The 22,664-nt window shown below is 40.8% G+C and overlaps 2 protein-coding genes across 3 annotated transcripts in view; both read right to left on the reverse strand.

The window, feature by feature from the left end:
- Positions 1–12,534, reverse strand: part of dock11 (dedicator of cytokinesis 11) — a 96,828-nt gene extending 84,294 nt beyond the window's left edge. For both annotated transcript variants that reach the window (XM_049567732.1, XM_049567731.1), the window contains exons 1-4: positions 12,271–12,534; positions 4,106–4,222; positions 2,239–2,328; positions 1,349–1,431 (exon numbers count right to left, since the gene is read on the reverse strand). In XM_049567732.1, coding sequence (XP_049423689.1) covers positions 1,349–1,431; positions 2,239–2,328; positions 4,106–4,222; positions 12,271–12,375 — 395 coding nt within the window. In that variant the 5' untranslated portion in view covers positions 12,376–12,534. The remainder of the gene's footprint in view (positions 1–1,348; positions 1,432–2,238; positions 2,329–4,105; positions 4,223–12,270) is intronic.
- Positions 12,535–14,937: 2,403 nt separating this feature from the next.
- Positions 14,938–19,279, reverse strand: haus4 (HAUS augmin-like complex, subunit 4). The gene is made up of 9 exons (XM_049568199.1): positions 19,096–19,279; positions 18,627–18,766; positions 17,476–17,607; positions 17,116–17,256; positions 16,785–16,881; positions 16,524–16,669; positions 16,203–16,333; positions 16,010–16,078; positions 14,938–15,763 (listed from the first exon to the last, which is right to left on the reverse strand). Exons 1-9 carry the CDS (start codon positions 19,160–19,162, stop codon positions 15,577–15,579), a joined length of 1,110 nt encoding a protein of 369 aa, XP_049424156.1. The 5' UTR covers positions 19,163–19,279; the 3' UTR covers positions 14,938–15,576.
- Between the last annotated feature and the right edge of the window lie 3,385 nt (positions 19,280–22,664).

The raw sequence follows: 22,664 nt of genomic DNA on the forward strand, positions 1-22,664 counted from the left end.
GCTAAACAATCTAACATTGTTTGTATAAAGCATTGGAGCATTTTTGTTTAACAATAAACAGCCCGGAAATAGCCAAACACCAAACTCTATTTAAATAAACAGTAATTTAAGCTAGTATGGAGTCAACACATGTTCACATCTAATTGGGTGAATTAGGGGTTTATTTTAGGCTGTTCTAATGCACTGTTTATACTTTACCGTACATATCCCTTGTAATAATGAGCCAGAAATTCGTGCATAATCCACGTATTTTGGAAGGCTCAGTTATGTGACCAGTGTGTGACAGAGTTAAGAAGGAAGCGGTTCCAAGCAGTCCAGTCATAAGACAGGTTGGTGGATGGGTCACAAAACACAGGACTTTCCCCAGGAGACTGGTGTTCGGAACCGTGAACTCTGAGTCATTTACAATACACATTCACCATGTTTCTTTTCCTAAACCTAACCGCAGAAACTTTACTTGCCTAAACCTAGCCTCCCCAACTTCACGTTTATTACGTAACTATATGTTAAGGACATAACATAATTCCACCAATTCAAAGGATATCCTACGAACTGTTTTGTGAGAATACATTGTTTATTTCAACCAAACAGTTTATTCAAATATAGTCTGGTGGGTTTGATAATGACAATTTTGGGGCTGTTTCTGGTTAAATAAGAGGATCTTACTCTTTAACATAGAGGTCTATCATTGCTGGGATCCTTTAAATAATCTTGTCAGACACTTACTGTACCAGTTTAAAAATTGTTATTCCCATTAATCACTTAGGTACACAAACATAGGAAAAAAAATTCTAAAAAATACTGCACAACTCTGGAATTTTAAGTTTATTTGAGGTGAAGAAAGCCACACAGCAACTCATAAGCCAAGTATCGGATGTTTTTTTCCCCATGTCGTAAAAGGATGTGACATTTGTGAACATTCCCATAAAACCCAACCATATCTATCAATTTCTGCATTGTATTTTTTGTCCTCTGGAATTGTGAGGCTATCTGGAAAATAGGCATATGTATGTCTCTTCTACTTCAATTTATGGTTCAAGTGCAGGTTGCAGTGATAAAAATCATCTCCTTAGGAAGCTTTACATCAATAAGTATTCAAAACATCTGGGCTGCACCTGCTGCACTGTAGAGGGAAATCTGGCTGAACTCAGATATTTCAATTTGTATGCAGTATTTCCTCTCCTCTGCTGAAGGATCAGAGCTGCATTCATATACACAAACAGTGATCTGTCGTCATCCAGCAGACCCACGTGAGTTGAGTAAATCTCTTTTACATGTTACATATTTGGCAGTAAAGAACTTGGATGTTGTTTTGCAAAATCTCTTAAAAAATGTTTTTCTTCCTTACCTAGGCAACATGCGGAAGTCACCAGAGTAAGCCTCATACTTGTAGTTGATTACATGCCAGTCGGTGTTGTACATCTTGATGCACTGCCAAACAGATCAACACACAGAGCTGGATTAGGGGCAGCTAACACACTGAAACATAAGCATGCCATAGCAGCAAAGTGACCTAACCAAGCATGCAGTTCTTTCCTCCAACTGTGACTCACAGAGGAAGACGGAGACTGTTCCAGCTCCATATCCTTCGTTTATGAACTCAAAGTAGCAGTGTGTGCTGTGACTTCTACTCGGTTTTACTCAAGATGGTTTTCATTGTGCATATTACTTTTTCTTCAGTGTGAAACTGTGAGCAGAAACTCTCACTTAAGTCAGCTGAAAGGATCTTTGTTGGTAGATGCTGAGTAAGCCTGGATCTGTTTTAACAATCCCTGTGACAGTTGTTTCCATGCTATATCATAGCCATGAGGGCTGGCTGTGGAACACAGATTTAAAGCCTGGCAGAGCAGCAGAGTATATCCACATCATGCCAGAAGAGTCTGTTTTTCATTGCTAATAAAATATATCATCAGCACAGCATGTGTTTACAACTGGGCTGTGCATTCTGTGATTCTTAATGAGCATCAAGTGACCACTTTAGACTAATGTCACAGAGGCTGGAGTGAAGTCATCAAGAAATCATCTTTCATTTTGCTCGTTGCATTTATGTCTGATTATTACTGAGCAGATTCTAATTAATAAAATGATTAAAAAAGATTAAAATTCAACTATAAATACTGAAGCTTCACTTTTTTCCAATCCTTTTTATTTTTAGAAAAGGACTACTGCTTCAAATGTGCTGTTTGAGACCAATTGTGGCCAAGTCATCCTCATGGGACTGCTATTATACTGTAATACCTCTTTGGCAAACAGACTCCTGGCCTCCCGCTCAGCGTTCTGAGGCACTGAGGGAACAACAGTCCTCCTTTGCCGGGAGATCTGGGACTCCTGCATGAACACAAACACACACATACACACACGGTGAGACACACAGGTATGCACAACTGTATATTTCAAAGCCTTGAAGCTTCCTTCATAATGTTAACATTAGAATTCTAAATCATCATTCAAAGGCTGTGCAGCTTCTTGTGTTTTGTTCTTTTTCTTGCATGTCTATTCATTCTGCTCAAACACAGTATTTCTGCAGAGTTGCAGATAAAGATTAGGCTGAACAGATATTATTAGTATTAAGGATGGACCGACTTATCGCCTGAGCATCGATATCTGCCAATATTTGCCTTGTTGGCTGTCACTAGCCTATCAGCAAATAAGATAGCATTTACCGATGCCAGCAGTCGATCTTATTCTGTTGTGTCACATCAATTTTGCGCAGACTATAAAGCAGGACTTGGGATTAACAGCATCTTGTTGTCCTAGGATAGTAGAAAATGTGTTTGGGATGAACAGAGATCTTCCCAGAGACATTTTCAGGACAACAGGACACAATAAACTCACTTTGGACACTTCAGGGGCAAGCCCCTTTATACAGCCATAGTCAGGGGATGTACCCCATTTTTTTCCTGATAATGCTACAGTGGGAACATCAAATCATTGTTGAAATCAGCCAGACCAGAGCTAGTTAACGTTAGCTGTCAACAGCCTGTGGCTCAAACTAACAGCCAACTGAGATGGCATGGAGTTATATGGTGATGTGTTCAAACTCTATTCAGGCAAAGGGCTTGTATTAGGCAAAGATAAATTACATCATGATGTACCACACTAACAGCCCCCCCAATTCGTTGCTCACCAAGTGAGTGTCAGTCACACTTAACTTCTGCACCTGACTGTTCAGATTATAACTAACAAAAAAAATGCAAACACTTTAATTCAAAATATTCTGAATTATTTTAAAGCTATTTCTGTCATTGCATAATGTTGCTATGAGGCTATGGGCATGATAATTATGTCATGCCCATAGCCTCATAGCAACATTATGAGGCTATGGGCATGATAATTATGTCATTATTATTTTCTGCGCTTCAGCCTGAGACTTAGTATGTTGATTAAAAAAAGGTTGATTTAATAAATAAATAAAAAGTATACAATTAATCCAATGAATCACTTCATCACTAAGGACTTTGTTTGAGGGGGCTGTCATAAAATATGATGACAGAAGCTTTGAAATGTATAAAAAAATGACATTCAGTACAGCCCTACACACACAATCAAAAACAAACATGTATACATGACATGATTGTAGTGACAGTTCTTTATCTTCTCATCAAATAGTAACGTAGCGGGCAGCTACATACAAGAGAAAGTGTATGAGAGAAAACAGAAGGCACAGATACAAAGGAACAGATGAGTGTCAACAGATGGGAAAAAAAACAAAAAACAGGACATGAAGCGAGACATGCCTCTAAAGAAAACCACATGTGCTTGAAGCAGCACCAATAAATACAGAGCAGAGGTACCTGGCTGGATTGTGTTTGATTGGTCAGGCCTTTTGGACTGACCCGTACAGAATCAAGCCTGCTGTGTTTGGGATGAACAGTGATTAATTATGGGAAACTTCTCTTTAGAAAGTGATATTTTACAGCTCTTTGTTCCCGTTTGACTCAAACAGTTTTGCAAGAAAAAAGCTGATGATTTGGCTGTTTACTGTGGAGATCTCAGCACAGGAGGAGCTTTGAGTATGAGGGTTATAATTTCATCCTGGAGAGGAGGATGACTTGGGTGAGAGCCAGTACAAGGGGGCAGAGCGAGAAAGGACGAGGGGACTCACCGAGACATCATCAACGGGGCAGAGCAGCAGGTCCCGGTGGGGGTCGCTGTGGATCTGGGCCTTTCTTTGAAACACCACGGCTTCATAGTCCAGCGGTTCGATAATCTTTGGCTGCTCCTGACCAGGAAAGATGGACACAACACAAATACATGTCACTGCAAATAAACCTTTGCTTTTTGATCTTGTGTTCTGATAATTTTGTCTTTACTGCAGCTCTGGTGAGCTCCACATGCCCTTGTTGTTTGAAAGCCGTTAACAAGGGCTCACCCCCAGATCTTTTCACCGCCCATGCAAAAGCAGAGCCGCAAGAGATCAGAGACACAACCACAAAGTTCAGAGCACTGTCACGGACCAGTGCAGGGAAACGGCTGCTCAGAGAGTTGTGGGTGGATGAAAAAAAAGGCAAAAGATGACGAAAGGGAAGCAACTGACAATGAAAACATAAGAAAGACAGAGAGGTCAAGAAAGGTGAGACAAAGCAGCACTGAAATGGACAAATAAGATATCTGGCTTGATAGTCCTGTGCGGTAAAATAAAGCTCATGTGCTTGACAGAGGCATACGTAATAATGAAACACACAAGAAATCACATGGCACTTGGCAGTTCTGGATAAGTATCATAACTTCCTGTTTTGAGTTTCATAGAGAAGTCGAAGGCATGAAATCAGACTCTGCATTATGTCTTAAAGAGGCCTACAGGCTAAAACCTAGCCTTTCACAACTAGGTCAGGCTGTGATCACAAGTAGAAACCTAAACCACTTGGAAAGATTCAGAATTAATTCCCAGAAAGTGCCACTTTAAGCTCAAGCTAAGAAGTGAAGATGGCGATGGACAGCTTAGCCAATAAGCCTTGGCTGAGCGACACCACGCAAAGGAAACCAGACTGTATGGTTCTGATCAGCTTCTGTGGCACAATGCTGAGCCACTGCACCAGAGGCTGCAAGCAATACATGCACGGCAGCTGACATGCTGTTTAAAGAACAAGCACAGTGGGGAGAAGGACTCTAAAAACCTTGACAATGCCCTACAGCTGGAAGAGTACGACTGAGTCATTTTCCGAGTTGTCATATTTCCATTTAAGAGCTGTCCAGGCAGCCAAAATGCAGAGGTTTGTTTTCCTACCACTGTTTGAGTGGGTAGAGTGAGAAAGCCAGTAATAAAGTTATGCAGTAGTTTGGCTACTGCCTTTTTCCCCTCTGCTTGCTGCTCTCCCCCTCCCATCGACTGCCATCCCTCTAAAACTATCACTGGGCATGTTTATATGTGCAGCTACTCAGTAGTTCTGGAAACTAACATAGGTTAAAGTCTTTTTAAGACATGCAGCTTTAAGTGCTGAGTGAACCTTTTAAAGGGACAGTTAATCCTAAAATCAAAAATACGTATTTTTCCTTTTACTTCTAGTGTTATTTATCAGTCTAGATAGTTTTGCTGTGTGTTTCAGAGTGTTGGAGGTATCAGCCGAAGAGATGTCTCCCTCCTCTCGAAAATAATGGAACTAGATGGAACTAGATTTTTCCTGGTGTGTGACTTTCAACGTCACGGACAGGCAGGAAAACAGGTTAGTAAACAGTAGAACGTAGCATAGAGGCCTGTGAAATTTTACGGTGGTTACTTTTTCTATCTTTGGAACAATATTGGAGTGGTAGCGTGTCACTGCATCTTGCCGGCAAAGTGGCTACGCCAAAAAAAAAAAAAAAGCCAGATGGTGGCAGGTGTTAATGGGTTTTTGTGTCGAGGGAAACTCAGAAGCTCAAATATGCCAGTGATTAATTTAACTTGAATTTATACTTTGCAGTTTTAATGTAAATCAGTTGGTGCCCTTTAAAGTAGTTATTTTGGTACCAAACACCAGTAGAAAGAAATAAGTTCCTCCATGAAACTGCTCGCAAGAAGGTCTGTGGATTATCTTGAGTAACTGGGTCATGATTTCTGGAAAGAGACGTTGCTGTTGAGTTTTTCAAAAAAAATGTTAGCGCTTTGAGCACCACAAGCTGAGTGCTATCTTGTTCCATTATAGTGGAGAGAAGGCAGACATCTCCACGGCTGATATCTCCGACACTCTGCAACTCACACCAAAGCAATCTAGATTGATTAATAGGACTACAGGTAAAAGGAAAAATATGCATTTTTGATTTTGAGGTGAACTGTCCCTTCAACACAGGTTTGCCCTGTTTCCTTTAAAGGCTCTGATAACACATTTTCTCAATTACCCTCTCACTATGAGCAAAAGAGACCTACACAAACACACATTTTTCTCTGTGTATTCAGAGGCTTTAGGTGGCTTTAAAGTTGGAAAAACAATTGAATTCCAAACTGTCTGACAGTATCATGTGTATATATTGCACATCAGCTTGTTCCACTCTTCAGTGAAGCTATACAATGTTTACACTGAATGCAATATTCAAACCCGAGACTCCACATTTCCTGGCATGTTTGATTTCTTTGGAAATCCCTCCACTATCTCCACTAGAATTAATAAAATAATGTGGTTTTGGACACTGTTTGGCCAAAAATTAAGGGTTAAAACCTCCTTCTTGAATATCCTGGCATCTGTGCACAAGCCAATAAAGGAAAGAAAGTTCTCCTTTCCAGTGTTCTCTAACCAGTAATTTGGCCCATGGTGAAATAAGCTGGTTACAAGTACATGTTCTCTGTAGATTTTTCCACCAGACCCCGACTTTCTCAGTTGTCTCCATGAAACCACTAATCTAAATAAAAACTTCCCAACCCCAGTGTTACTTGTGAAATGTTAGATTTAGTTTTTGGAGATTTTCTCTGTGTTCTGTAGCATCACTGTTGTCTTTTTACAGTGAACAACTAGCAACCTGAGCAACAGTAAAACACAACACCTACAAGTCTTTGAAAGCATTACACACAACTGTGCCGCCCCTGCACCCGAAACAGCAGCTCTGCTTCCTGTCATGTGCAACAAGCTGAACCGCAGCACTATAAGTCAGAGGCGACCAGCAGCGCAGTGACTCGACTGCAACACTGATCATGTTACAGAGAAAGAGAGAGAGAGAGGGAGGGAGAGGAAGCAAGTAAAGAGAGAAGGAAAGACAGAGAGAGAGAGAGTTCTGCTTTTATAGAGGAGGAAAGAAGCAGAAGAATCACAAGCAGCCAGCTGTGAAGCCACAATCTCACTGATTGAGAAACACACACAGATGCTAAAACGCTAAATGTGACCTAATACTTGGGCGTAACTGTAATGCAGGCACTTTCTCCTCTGAGCTATCAACCAGGCTGGAGAAGACACAAACACCGATCACTGAGTCCACGGCATGACTCCCAGTGTGCCTCCAGGGGACCATGATGATGATGATGTTAGCAAGGGTGCACTTCCAGATGTCTGTGTCCCATTACAGTTAGGCAGATGTAATACACTTGAGACTCCAACACAACCAGGTGGATTTTATCACGTTGGCTGGGGAAGCTCACACTTAAACACAATGGATGAGCACACACACACTGACGTGACATAGAGAATGAAGCAGCTCCTCTGTCCCACAGCTGACCCCACTAAGTGCTCCAGTCTGTGTGTGTATATGAGACACACAGCGGCTCATTCAAGGGAAGAAAAGAGCCGAACCAGCCTCTTTTATCCCTGTATTAATCCCTCTCTATTCCAAACTAGAATTACAGCCTCACAGTTGAACGCCTCCGCCAACCAGGCAGGCTGCAGTTTACATACATGTCTGTGCAGACTCATATGTAGCCATGACAGCAGACAATGCTTCAAATATGGATGTTGCTGCAAGGAAGCTACAAATTCTACAATACTGATGCTTCAAACAACTTCAACCCTGCAGCACAGAAAATCTATACAATCAGCACAGTTTTTAAGGTAGACACCCAAGCTGACCAAATGTCTCCCCTTTTGTTAAGACATTTATTAAGGGATAGAAAAGTGTTTTTGCAGAACATTATGATATAAAAATAAAGCCGACCTTTGGCCTTTTGGATATAAAATGTCATCATTTCATCACTTTATCTTATTAGACTGTGAAAGACATGAAATTTTGTCACAACTAGAGCATGAATTCTGGAGTTGAAATATGTTCTGTGAGGATGCAAGTTTGGTTTCCATCCAACACTGATACAAATGTCAGCTAACTTTTCAAAATAATCGACAAAAGAAAATACATCCACTACTGTTAAGCGAATATTGGGAGTTTGTTCATCGAGATAAGCAGTAGGTGGCACTAAGGGCCAATTCATAGTTTCCACATCGACGCATCTTCGACAGTCCACTTTGGTCCCCGTGGCGTGAATGTCATCATCCACCCATGTCCGCCAGGGGTCTGCACCGACCCCTATGTGGATGCCAGCATGCAGTCCATTTTTTGTTGCTGCGCTGGCTGTACACATAGCAAGCACACAGACAGAGCATGCTCCAAACTCTTGTTCCAAACTCCAGTCCAGTCCAAAATACTGCTTTCAAATCAGCCATAGCCACTGCACAGACCCTCCACTTGTACTACGAATAGAACTGCATGCGCATCTGCAGCTGTCTGCGGACGGTCAGAGCGGAAAGTATGTCCCGGCCTTTACTCTACAATCAGGTGCCACTGCAAAAGAAGGCGCAACATGATGACATTATAAAAACAGCCCCAGTCAAACCTCACCCTGACCTGTTGAGTCCAGGCACATTCCTAGCAGTAATCGCCAAATGAACAGCACCACTAGCTAATGTTAGCTCCTACCCTACCTGGCTAGTGCGCAGTGTTGAGCGGCCAAGGCTAGCTAACCCATGGAGATCAGACATGGGCAGTGGGCACTATGTTCTTTCATCATATTAACGCTGCTAGCCTGCTGTCTGTCTCCTACCAGATCCAGGTGGTGCACAGTGCAGCCAACTGATAAGCAGCAGAATTAACCTATAGATCGACATGCTTCAGCTGCCAAGAATATTCTCAGCAGTTAACCAATTAATGGTTAACCTTTGACATCCCTCACCCAAATTGAAAATGTGCATGAAATGAGGTGAATGGAAAAGACCTTGACTTTTGACCATGAAAATCAAATTAGTTCATTCTTGAGTCCAGGTGGATGTTTGGGCCAAATTTGAGGAAATTACCTCAAGGCACTCTTGAAATATCACATTGAAGAGAATGGGATGGACAGATGGCAGACATATGGATGGAAACCGGAAAACAAAAGGCTTCTGGCCATGACTGTAGCCACATTTTTGCTGCATTCACAATAATAATATATAGATAGAAATAGGATTTATACACCAAATTTACAGCAAGTTATTGAAATTCAAGTTTCTGTTATCCAAAACATCTTGTATACAATACACATGAAAACCATGTATCCCCAAAATGTTCTACAGAAAACAAGGAAAACTTACTTTAAATTTTGTGACAAAGGATTTTTAGCCCAAACCACAAAAGACTTTTAAAGCATACCATATAGCATTTAATCTTTCAGCTGATCTAAAACCAAAAGAATGACCAAATATAGAGATATATGGCTTCACTGCACAGTGATGTGGCAGTGATGCGTGCATAGCAGACAGAAATGTCAACCAGACTCAGTGGAACACTGAGAGTGACATTTCTCCTGACTGGAGACAGACACGCAGTCTTTTATGTAGTTGGGTGTACAATCATGTGGAGGCTGATGTTTCTGTGTCCTGTATCCTTGATCACAAAAGTACATTCCTTAGTGGTTCCCAACCTTTTTTTGGTCATTTCCTCATTTGAATTGGAAGCCTAAAAAACCGACATCCCTCTAACCCTATCAATAGTTTGCATTTTATGTCTCAATAACATTTCTAAAGACAGCCATCTTTAGAATCTTTAATAAATAGACAGAATGTAGTCTTGCTGGCATCAGTGCACTCCTGTGTTTTTTATCTATCTTAAATTAACAGTGTATAAGATTCATGGGGATTTAGTGGTGGCTTCAGTGTTCATTGTACAGGAGGTTTTTACCGGGAGCAAAATTATCCGCAGAGGTCTCTTCCTCTCCAAAACAAACAGACCAGGTGATTTAAACCAGTAAAAACACTGAATAAAGACATTTTACATTACAAATCAGTGTTTCATCTATGCTGTTTGGCATGTCAGAGATGGGCTGCTAACCCAGCACCACCACCAGAGTAAAAATACTTATTATATTCCATTTATGCCAATATATGCCCCAAAATCCAACACACTGCACATTTAATCACGTTTACAGACCTTTTTTCACTTTTGTGAATTGAACTTGTCAGAGAAGTAAAAGCGCAGGTGGAACTGATAATGTCGACGATGCCTTGGTTCCTCCAATTACTGCAATACAAGGCAGTGATTTCAGCATGTTAGTAGTTACACCTGTGTTTGACAGGTCAAAATGTCTGGTGTGATAAACAACTCTTCAACTTTGGTTTCACTTCACATTTTCCCCTCGCAATGGGCCCTTTAGAGAGGCCAATCCACCAAAATTGGAAACCATTTAGGGCTGCAACTGCAACTTACAAGTGTTTCCAGTAATCCATTAGGACTGTATGGTCTCTTCCAATTACAAGGTTAACATATACATTCCCAAAAACTCTTTGTAAAAGACTAGTAGTCATAGACACAGATGTGGACTTGATAACAATTTTTTACTGGACTATCTATGAACTCCAGTAATGAGGTAGCAATGACGCAATGAGGCAACTTAATTGGCCCAAGGGTTGTTGTTTCAGAAAAAGAAAAAGAAGAAACCTTCATGTTCTGCACTCTACTGTTTCCTTTTATGAAGTTCTTGTTTGTTCCCTTGCGAAACTAAGAAAACAGGCATGGAGGGAAGGACTGAGAAACAGGACTGACTTTCTAGAGATGTTCAGAGTGAACACACAAACACAGTCACACAGGAAGCATGGTCACAGCATGCCTGAGGGAATCCCCATACACCATCCACAAAAAGACGTTTGTTCTCGGTTTCCAAGCCAACTGTGTATTCCACAAAATGAGCAGCCAAAACCTGCAACTCTAAAACTCATCGCAACACATGGGCTACAAAGACACACTCTCACCTCTGTTGCAGGAATCAAAACTTTTATCACATGATTGTTACGCTTCGTAACCTTTTTGCGTCACAGTGCTGAACCTGATCATCATAAGACTAAAGCAGAATAATCCCAAGGGAACAAGAGTTTATCTCTTATACAAACGTCTCCAGCTCAACTCTCTATATAGCCAGAGATGTAGGACTGCTGTGCTGTGGGATGAAGTTTGTCACATAATGGGAAAGTGGAGGAGTTACCAGATGGTTTCAGTTATGACAAAAAGAAAACAAGTTATCAGCAGACCAGCATCAATCTGCACTGACATCAAGACAGATGTCACACCTCAGACATGGAAATAAATACACACACACACACACACACACACACACACACACACATTTAGAGGCACGTATGCAAACACAAATGCAGCATCAGCAGGATCCTGAATCTCAAGCCACTGCGCCTAATCCCTCATTACTGCATACAGTTCCAAACCACTATCAGCCAGCAGCACTGCTATCGATTCAAAAGGAGAAAAAATAAGCCTTTTGCTTTACACACATGTAATTATACATCAATTAAAGAAGCATGCTTTCTTTTTGCACAATGTGGCAATTTCCAGGAGAAATAAACAGGCTCATACACACACAGCTCCAAGGCAAGGACAGTCAAGGAAGCCATGCTGCAGCTGTCCAACTGGCACTGCTCCTCATCCGCCAGCACACAAAAGGAGCCGCACATGACTGTAAAACCATGTGTTCCTCAGGACAATGTCACACTATTTTGTAATGCCGGCAATTTAGAAAAACCAAGCCAACATATGGGAGCTGAATTCGCGGCATATAATCGCTCCATAATGACCTGTCCTCGTTACACAGAGTGCAGCGCTGCCAGTAACGCTGTAAATTGTTTCAGTGCATTCAGAGACATGCCAGAGCGTCACAGTTAGCTATAGGTTACAGCTGCTGGGACAAACGCAGTGAATGAAAACTGGCGAGACAGAAATTAAAGAGTTAAAAAGGTGGTGATAAACCAAAATGAATGACAGCAATACAAAATAACTAATTAAACACAATTAAAAAGATATAGTCCCCAGAGGAAACAGGGGGGAGGGGAGTTAGCAGGCTAACCGGTTAGTTACGTTATCCGTGTTAGCTAAAATGACCGCCGCCGGTCCTCTGCTCACCACAAGGTCCACGGAGCTCCTCACAGCCTCCGACACGCTCTGCCTGACTTCCGCGGCCGTCCCGGGTTTGCTTAACCTCTTTGTGAATTTTCGCACCTCGGACATTGTGCCCCTCTGCTTAAAATCCACTTCGTATGTCCTGGTGTGAGTGTGAGCATGCCGCGGTACCGGACGGAGCCGCAGCGATGAATGTGACAGCCAGATGTGGGTTGCGTTGGAGGTGAACCAGCCAGCGGTCCGCGTCGCGAGGCGGGGCTGCCGCTGCTGCTGATGAGAGTGCAGAGAGGGGTTAACACGGCGAGATGCTTCACTCCTACCTACTTCCGTTTGTCCTCAGCGGAGCAGACATAACCAAAGATCGTTTATGTGGACAAGATGAAGGAGTGGGCGTTAACCTGACAGCGTCAAGTTTTACTTATGTGGAAATATTAATCGTAATTCCTTAAATTACAGGATAAAGACAATTTTTTTTGTGAATCGAAAGTAATGAGGTGGAAGAAAGATGATTTTTTTTGTACAGTTGTTTATTAAGGGACTGTTAGTTACTCCAGGAGGTGTTGCAAAAAGGGGGAGGCATGTCTTTCCCTCCCCAAAGCTACAAATGACTGACTGGGGTAAAATGCATGATCCTCTTTCCACCATGAATAAACTTTTTTTTTTTTTACATATATATAAATATATACACACAGGCCCGAAATACACACACATGCACAAACAGGACCTTTTTATATGCATTAAGTGGGGAGATGTCAGAGTGAGGGGGCTGCCCATGGACAGCCGCCCCAAGTGGTTGGGGGTTCGGGGCCTTGCTCAGGGGCACCTGAGCTACTGCCACCCCTATGCTTGTCAATACAATAAAATAGTTGTAGTTTGTATTTACTTCACCTCTGATTTTTAAAGATAACCTGCTAGGCATGTTTTCTTTAAAAATTGCCAAAACAACATCATTTATCAGAAACTTTAAAAACAGAAAGTGTTACTGGATTTTCAAAATAAAGTTTCAAAAAAGTGTGGGGACATTAGGCTACTATAAGTAGTAGTAGTAGTTCTTTAAACTTACCAGAGTTGCTTCTGTTGTGCCATGTGATGGAAGTCAGCTCATCTGACAGCTTGAATAAGACACAAATGTGCAGAAATTTAGAGTGATAAATAACAAATATGTTCTACTGTGTCTCAGGTGCTTCTTTTTGTGCAGTTTTTATGAGAGAGGAGGGGGGTGGTGAGGAAACGGGGGGTACTTCAAATATCCTTTTAAGCACTGGGGATGGAGTATGTTTTTTGAATTGGCTGAGGGGAGGGACATTCAACTTTAAATGGTCATATTTTGTATTCATTTTTATTTACTCTCAGAACCCCAAAACACTCAAGTGGGTTTGAAAGGTATGATTTCTTTAAAAATCTCCAAAATCACCGCAGTTATCATAGCCAGGAACTGTGTTATATGGTTATTTACGATGAAGGGATCATGACATTTATACAAAAGAAAGAAAGAAAAATACAAGTCAAACCTCACCCAACCCCTTACTTTGATAAGTAAAGAACAGTCCTTTTTTCCCCAAAAAAGCTGTATGTTGTAAGAGAGTAGTAAAAGATCAGCAAGGCAGAACAAGGTTGTCTGCAAGGTGTACAGTATTTCTAATGGGAAATATGACATGCCCACCAGTTGTCAACATTTACAGTATACTGCCATCTTGTGGATTAAGATGCGAAATGCTGCTGCAAAATTGCAATGAGCTGAGCATTTTTCCCAGCTTTTTTTTCCTCAACAAAAAATCCACAAGACAGCAAGTTTAACGGTCCAGTGTGCGGGTTTTACAGGGAGACATTGGCAAAAATTTATTATAGTATTCATAAGTATAATAGTTTATAATAACCTGAAAGTAAAAGTCGTGTTTTCGTTGCCTAAGAATGAGTTGTTAATATCTACATACGAAGCAAAGTCCTGTGCCACAGAGTCCGCAATGCTGTTTGTTACTGTATCCCAGAGTCGACAAATTAAACACCAGTGCTGCATCCAAAATCCCACACACCGTACAACATTCCCAATATGTGTAGACCCTGCTGTAGTTCAGCATAGTTTTGTGTAAATAAACAGACGCACTAAGCTGTAATTACATCACTTCCTGAGAGCCTCCTTGCCAGTTGAAGATGTGAAACCATGGTAACCCGTACCAACTTAAGCTCTACTGGTCATTTTAAAATAATTTTAAAACTGTATTATGCCTAGCAAAGTGAAGTCCTACTATTATGATTCAGAGCTGTCTTAGCTGCCGTCTGTTATGAATGTTATTCTCTACTGCATTGCATTGTGGGATATTTATGCTGGCTTAGAGTATAGTGCTTGCATACTGCATGAGTGCACTGGATATAATATGCAATAGTAAGCTTTCATACCAAGGTTTCCGACATACTCAAAAAATCTCATACTGTTTTAGGGTACTAAATAGCATGTTATTGTTGAACTTCGGACACAGCCTGACTCTGGATCGGGCTCAACTGCAGCCCACGGCCCCCCGCCGACACCTAAATCTGAAAGAATGCTGCCTTTATGTTTGGACAGTCTAATATATATTATTTCCACTGTGCAGCTGCAGTGAGAGCAGATATTATATGAATATAGGACATAATAACTCTTTTTCAGACTCCTAATAAAAATGCATTATTTTAGTTTATTCTGAGGTTTAAATTGCAAGATACATACAAATGGTCACCCAACTTTAGGCACATGTTACTGTGTATTGATACCTGAGGTAAGGTGTTAAGTCAACTTCCACAAAATGTACCTTGAAACCTTTATTTCAGGTGAAGTTAGATTGGATTACCTAGCAGATGCTGCTTCTGCCAACAAGGAAGCCACTGTTAGAGCAACAATACATTGCATTGTCAGTATGAATATAGGGATTCTCACCTCTTTATACCAATATAGAAAGCAATCAAAGGTTACCATGCAGTCACATGCAAGATAGTTAGAGCTTTGTGTAGAACTGCATCTTAATAAAAGAGTAATAAATACTAAATACCTTGAACTCTACGGAAAGCAGAAATACTGATCGCCATGGCGATGCACTGAAGATTCTTGACTATTTTAAGAAAACTGAATTTATTTAAGTAATTAAACAACATTGTTAAGTTAGGAGCTGTAACTGAATCCTTAACCCACTTACTGCTGTACATGTTACACAGTTCTTATAAGCCAAGTCCACACAGTTTCTGTGTCAAGCATCCAGAAGCCAGCATTTCAATGTGAGCAATGACACACCATGAAAAGGGAATGGCCAGCTGTTGTCCCAGCAACAGATCTGATCTTCATTTGTCCTTGTACTGGGTGAACTCCTTCAGAGCCCAGTGTTTCATTTCTATCTCCTGCCGTAATCTGCAGTACTCTTCAGCCAAGGCCTCAAACTCTTTACCCAAGATCTCAAAGGAGGCCAGCTTCAACTCTACAGACTGCTTCTCCACTTGACAGGCCTTCAGCTCAGAGTCCAGCTTCTCTCTGAAACACAACAACAAAAGATTATTAGGTTTTTTGGAGAGGTGTTAGCCACACAATGTTCTTTCTTTAATAACTTTTCTGCAAGCTTGATGTCAGAGGCTTAGAGTTCAATTGTGAATGATAGTAAACAGTATGCATTCCCTCAACTACTATGACTGAGTTAGTGCAGTGGGGCATATGAATCATACATGGGGAATTACATGATAAATATAAGAAATAAGTCAGAGAGATGGACAAGCATCTTGCCTTATTTTTCTATGAGCAGATATTGAGTCCACTGTGTACGTGTCCAGCTGAATTTCCACCATCTCGGTCCTTTGAGGTAAGAAGAGAAGAAAACGTTTTTAAAAATTTGAAACACACAGGACTTTCTGGATCAGGGCACCAGTAAATCTACACAATCAAAATGTATTTAGGCAGGCAAATGAAAACTCCTTACTTGATCTTCTGTAAGACTAATCCACATTTTCCCTCCAAGTAGTCTAACTTCTTCCGGTCCAGATCAGTCTGTATCCTCAGCCTGTGGTCCAAGATGAGAGACTGAAGAAGCTGAATACACTTAATCAGTTCCTGCACACAAGTCAGCAAGAGGGAAAAAAACACTGAAAGCAAAATATTGTTGTTGTTTTTTTTTTAACAAACTAAACAGAACACATGTATGGCTTGTACACACATAATTTCCTGTGTGTTTACCACTTCAAAACAAAAAAACAGAGGAAATATATTTGCTTGTTTTTGCTAAGTTTGTGTAAGCACTTACGGATAGGTAGAGTTGAGTCTGTCTTTGCAGGAGAACTGCGTTTTCCCGGCAGGTCTCCTTTAGACTCTCTGCTCTTTTCTTCTCTTTGTCCAGCTGAGCTGACAGGTGGGACAACTTGCTGCTCTTCAAACCCTCACTCTCATTCTCTACATGACATTACAAAAAAGCATCCTGGTCATCGTGTCAATGCAGAACAATAACGTGATATAAGGTCATGAAAGTGAAAGAGAATATTTACTAGTGAAGAAATAAATACTGTACCCCATTCAGGTTGATAGTAAGAGAGGAGGCCCATGCACTTTTTCTTTAGATGTTTCTCCAGTTCTCTGGGAAGACCCTGTTTCATCCTTTGAACATTCTGGTAAATACAGTATAATGGGTGAACAAGCTGCATTTGTTACTGAAGAATCTCTCTATTAATGGTCAGCTTTCTTTTCCGAAAAGAAAAAAGTCTGCTTTTGTATTTTTTGCTCTGATGTCATCCATTTATCAATCATTTTATTAATGCTTTACAAATTCACACTTAACACCATATCACCAACATGAATCATTGTGCTTTAAGTATGAAGGCAAATTAATTTAAATGACTCACCTTCTCTAATGGCATGAGCTCCATCACATGTTGGGGGTTCAGACCCAGAACTGAGGGCTGCTCTTGGTTGGTAGTGCTACTGGGATCCAGTTGTCTGATACACTGAGCCACCAGCAGTGACTTCTCCATCGTCTCATAGAACTACACACACACAGTCAGTGATGTCACGTTGGTAAACACAAATGTGTTAATATAATATCACACAGTAGATTCCTGAAAACTGTGACCTTTAGCTTCAATTTGTAAATGCAAGGGGCAAAATGCTAAGTGGAGCTTTACTTTACAAAAAACATATGTTGTCCATGATTCACTAACAACTGTTTGTGCATTTGTGAACTATACAAATAAGTATAAATGTACCATGTTCTGGTCGGGAGGTACAGTGGCATGGTGCTTCCTGATACAGTGCTCCTGGATCATCTCCTGCAGCCCTTTGTGGAGGCTCTCAGAGCGCAGCCAGTGACGCCTCTGGCTCTGCAGCTTCTGCTCAGCCTGGAATAAAGAATCTGTAAGTGCTCACAGACAAGTAAAACTTCATACAAACTCAGACCTGTGCACAATTTGCTCACTCAACTTTAATTTTTTTGCAAACAGCTTGCACTCAAAACTTTTAGTGCAGTAAAATACAGTGACAGAAAAGTTTTGAGGACACCAGACACAGAATAAATGTGCCACATGACCCTTGTCTGACAGGAATTTTATGTCAGTTTTACATAACTTTTTTTGCTGTTTAAGCATTTAATTCTATGTCATATGAACAGAAAACATTGAGTGCACATTTTTCTTTAATTTCATTGAACTATACAAAATATATTGTGAAAAGCTTAGGTTTCTCAATTGCAAGAATAAACCAAAGAGATGAATTCTGAATCAGGAAGCTCTCTTTAATTCACCTCAGGGCAACCTTATATTAGACACTCTAACATCCACACAGGTGGGAAGTCACTAACTGTGTATTCAACCCAACATGGCACAAAATATCTTTTACTTCAGCATTAACTGTAACCCATTAGAACAACTGTGAAATACATAAACATCAATCACTGCGTAATGGGTAATGTGAGTGATTTAGAACACATTTAAACACAGTTTTCTTCAGTCTATGGCCTTAAACACACTGTCTCACAGCATGGTGGAAAACTCCACCCATTGAATTAAACTTTTTAGGTGAAATCATCTTTATAAATTTTAGTCAAATTAACTCAAAATTTAGAAATTGTTGACTTAACATAAAAAAACTATGTCAAGCTCACATGTGATGAGTTTTTGTGTCAAGTGAACATTAAGTTTTTATGTCATTTTGACAATCCGGGGCATTTTTTGTGTGAACTTTACATTAAACATTTGTGTCATGAATGGATTTGGGTTCACAGTGCAGCATGAGACAGGGTCCATCTCTGTGATTGCAATTCTCACTGGTTACCTGTAGAGGTCGGTAAGTCATAGACTCTTTACTGTGAAATGAAACATGAATAACTTCTCTTCATAAAGTGACAAATGCCTGCTGATACCTTTTCCAGCTCTGTTTTTAGTGGGACAGTGAGTCCACTTTGATCCACATGTTGTGCCAGGGTGACCAGGAGTTTACAGAACTGAGGGTTCTGGGTCAGATCCTCCTCTGTAATGTCACACAGAGGGAAGGAGGCGAGGACTGGGGGAAGAGCAGGGAATACAAAACTTATTATCAATGGCCAAACAAAATCACTGTCAGAAGATTCTCAGCAGTAACGTTACAGCATTCAAACGTCAACGAAGTTATAACTTCTAAAGCTTCTCTCACATTCAACCTAGGTAGATTACTTTCACCTTTAACTGCTAAAAAACTCGTCTTACTTTGGTTACATGAATTAGTAATATGGACGCGCGGCGTCAATTCAAACTTTAGAATAAATTAGGTGTCAAGCCACAACATTTGCATCTTATCAGAGTAAGTTAACGGTTTAAGGAGCAGCGAAGTAAGTTGACTTAGTATTTTCTTACCCTGTTGATGCAAACTGTCACCCTTCCCAAGCGACGATACATGTGTAGACTCAGGACCAGCGGACATTTTCAGCTGAATTGTATGCCTTGTTAACCAAATAACTGATCAATTTTTGGACTTTTGTAAAGTTTACTCGATAACTCGAGCACAACATAAAAATGAAATGCGTACTTCCTGAATCAAGTTGCGCGCGCCTGAAGAAAGCGTTCCTATTGGCTGGCTGGCCCATGTGGCCATGCTGCGTGAACTGCGTGCCACTCGCGAGAGCGCGCACAGCGAAAGAGACAATTACATTTTAGTTATTTGTAGGGAAAATTGCCGTGTAGCAACAATATAATCTTAATTTGCATTAATGGTTATAAATGATGTGTAGTCTAGATTTGAATTACATAAAAATACTCCCTGCATAATAAGTTAAGGGCTCTACACTAAACATTTACATACACAGAAAAAATGGCATTATATGGTACTAAATAAGTTCATCATTAGAATGCATCCTCAGTGTATTTTTTCATGTTAAAATCAGTTTAACAACCAGTGTTGGTGAAGCTTTACTTTGAATGCATATTGCTTCCCCAAGCTACCATTTCAGACTGGAAGAAGCTGAACTATAGCAAAGCGAAATTATAACAAAATGTAATACAAAAAAGTCACAGGCCAGCAAAAACTGGGGTTCAGGTGGGGGTATTGCACCAAGTAGCAGCAAGTATTCAGCAGCTAACACCAAAACAATCTAGACTGATATATAGCACAGGTAAGTGGATGTGCTTTTGATTTCAAAGTGAAATGTCCCTTTAAGACTGAGTGATATTTACATGCAGGCCTGGATCAGAAAAATTGACAAAGAAAGGTTTCACAGCAGTTCGGTATGGACGGTAAAGATAATTTCCATGTTGTGCTGTAGTCTGTCTTTTACATTGTTCAGCTCCCTGCCTCTCTCAGTTTGGATCTGTGGCTAAAACTCTGCTCTGAGTCCTTCCACCAGATGGACTACTATAACAGCTCTTTCTCTGCCAGAGAGGGCGTCATCTCAGCCATCCAGAATGCACTCATGCACTCCTGTTACGCCATGCCTCAAACATATTCTTCAGGGTGTGAATGAATTTCATTGATAAACCAAATGCCATTTCTTTAGTTTTGCAAGTGCTGGGATGGAGAAGTGATAGGGAGAGCACAGTGTTTGTGACAATTGAAATCTTTACGACTGGTGAGGCTAGCTTCTGATGGTGAGCATTTACTATGCTGTTCCCATCTAGATTATGTAAATTCAGTCTACTCTGTCACCCAAACATAAACTTTAAGAATTTTCTCAACCCAAACCCTACAGCCAAATGTAGGCCCCGATGTGTAGCTAATTACTGAAGAATTTACAAAAGGAGCATCAATGTTGGGCTAAGCTTTGTGATAAAGGGACCCTGGGAAAAAAACATGCTTCCTGAATCTCACCCTCAGTCTGTTATGTCGTTTGCTTCATGAAGAGTGTGTCATGTTTTGGTGCCAGTAATAATTCTCCTCGTCCGCGACATAATTTTAGATCTGATATTTTCTTGCCCTTTGCTCTGACCATCAGCTGGCACCAGCATGGCCAGTTGTTGCTGCTGGTGTTGGCAGCGAAATAACTTGCTTTAATAGAACTTGTTGAACTTTCAGGCAGGGGTGATATTACAAAAAGAGGTCTTTTTTTGATTAAGGTCAATAAAGTTTTATATCCCCCATGCTAGATTTGTTTCACTATTTGATGCAATTGCTACAGGGGTAAAGAAAATTAATTCAAGATCAATTGGCAATATCCCTCTACCAGTCACTTGACTGGCAGACATAGGTGATCCCAGACTGTGGAGGGCCCCAAGCAAAAAAACACACTGAGTTGCCTCCTGTGTTTTTGCATTGACACCAAATCCCCTGTCATCATCTTACCAGTCCACTGTCCTTACTTTTGTTCCATGATGCAGCAGAGACTTTCAGTATGTAATTATAACGCCTGCAATCCAACTAATTATTGATAAAAAAGTAAAGCAATTGTGAAGGCAGTGGGCAAGTAATTTTATCAGTGTATTCCCGAACATCATATAACACCAGTAACACCAACTCCGGTGCAAAGCCTAGTTTATCATTGTCATTACAAAATGTGCCAATATTGTGCCACCGGGGCCCCTTTTCCCAAAATTTGCGTGGTTTGCTGTTCCTGGCAGTGTGCCCTTGCTAGCAGGGGATAAATAGAGGGATGACTAAGGCTCACAATTAATATAATCATTCACTACATTTATCAAATAATTTCTTAATATAAGTGCTTGAGAGTTAATTAGAAGAAATTACGTAATGCCTCGTCATTTGTTGGGTCTCTGGCTGGTGAGTCTAAAGACACCCCCTGTCTTGCTATTGTCAATAATACCTATTCCAAATTTTTATTCTTCTAAATTCTTTGTTAGGCACAATTTCACAAGACTTTCTGCAAGACTATTAATCATATAATGATTAATTGAACGGGCCCCTCACATTCTGTATCTGTATTGAATCTGGGGTTCCACAACTGTGGGTATTTCCCTGTAGATCTACAGTATGGCTTTCCTCCATGACCTCTGGCCTCTCTCGTGTGCTTCTCACAGCTGTTTCCTTGCAGCAGTCCTTGCCCATATCTGGTCGTCATGGTGCAGCATTCCTGGTGCTTTGGAACTATACTCTTACCCAGGGGCATCGCAGTGGGGGGGAGTGGGACTGATTACTGGGGGAACCAATGGGAAGGGGGGCCCTAGAAAAGCTTGGAATGACAATTTTGGGTTTGTTTACAGTTTTCTATTTATAAGTATATAATGCCATAACTAAATTAAAACTGGTTGTATAAATCACTTGGAAGAATGAAATCTCTATGAAAATATAGTAGAGGCTCTCCAAGGCCCCTTTCATCCAGGCCCCCAGGAAGCCATTTTGCAATAGAGAAGGCATGACCTGCCCTAATCTCCCTCTGATTGGCTAAGAATTACCTTTGTTGGTTGGACTGGTTAGGTTTAGGCAAGAAGAGTGGGATTGGTTAGCGTCAGGCTAAGAATGTCAAGGTAAGCTAATCAAACACAGAGTATGTCAGAGAAGGGCAAAACCCCCACAAAATGACAAGTTTCACTATTGGGATTTGATCCATTTAGCCTGATAACATTTCAAAAGTGTAGGAGAGCCATACGATTAAATCACTTTATCTCCATTCAAGTAACAGAGCGCTAAATCATTAGTTAGCCATTTGACCAGTTGAAGTTAGCCACTTGGTTGTACTCGGCTGTGCTTGGCCGCTGTAAGTCTCTAGTGTGCCTGGCTATGGGCCACATGGTGCAGAAGTAGTGCCAATCATCCCTGGATCATCCGGATCATTTTAAATATGGCACTTGAACCATTTTGGCTTCATACGCCACTGAGCAACTCTAATAACAATGAACAGGGCCCCACGTTTAACGCTGTATCCAATCCTCTTATTACAACCATGCTCTCACTCCTAAAGGCACAATAATGGTTTAGTCCACCCTTACACTTGATTGCCTTTAAATGAAGCTAGAGCGAAGTGACTGACTGCTTATGCTGC

The sequence above is a fragment of the Epinephelus fuscoguttatus genome, linkage group LG23 (genome assembly GCF_011397635.1).
Source record: "Epinephelus fuscoguttatus linkage group LG23, E.fuscoguttatus.final_Chr_v1".
In the NCBI taxonomy this organism is placed as follows: domain Eukaryota; kingdom Metazoa; phylum Chordata; class Actinopteri; order Perciformes; family Serranidae; genus Epinephelus; species Epinephelus fuscoguttatus.

Excerpts from the sequence above, each read along its gene's own strand:
- haus4 (XM_049568199.1), bottom strand. The coding sequence starts at position 19,162 with ATGTCCGCTGGTCCTGAGTCTACACATGTATCGTCGCTTGGGAAGGGT. Across the intron at positions 17,608-18,626 it reads TAAAAACAGAGCTGGAAAAG|GCTGAGCAGAAGCTGCAGAG; the intron begins GTATCAGCAGGC and ends TCTTTATTCCAG. Across the intron at positions 17,257-17,475 it reads TACCTCCCGACCAGAACATG|TTCTATGAGACGATGGAGAA; the intron begins GTACATTTATAC and ends GTGTGTGTGTAG.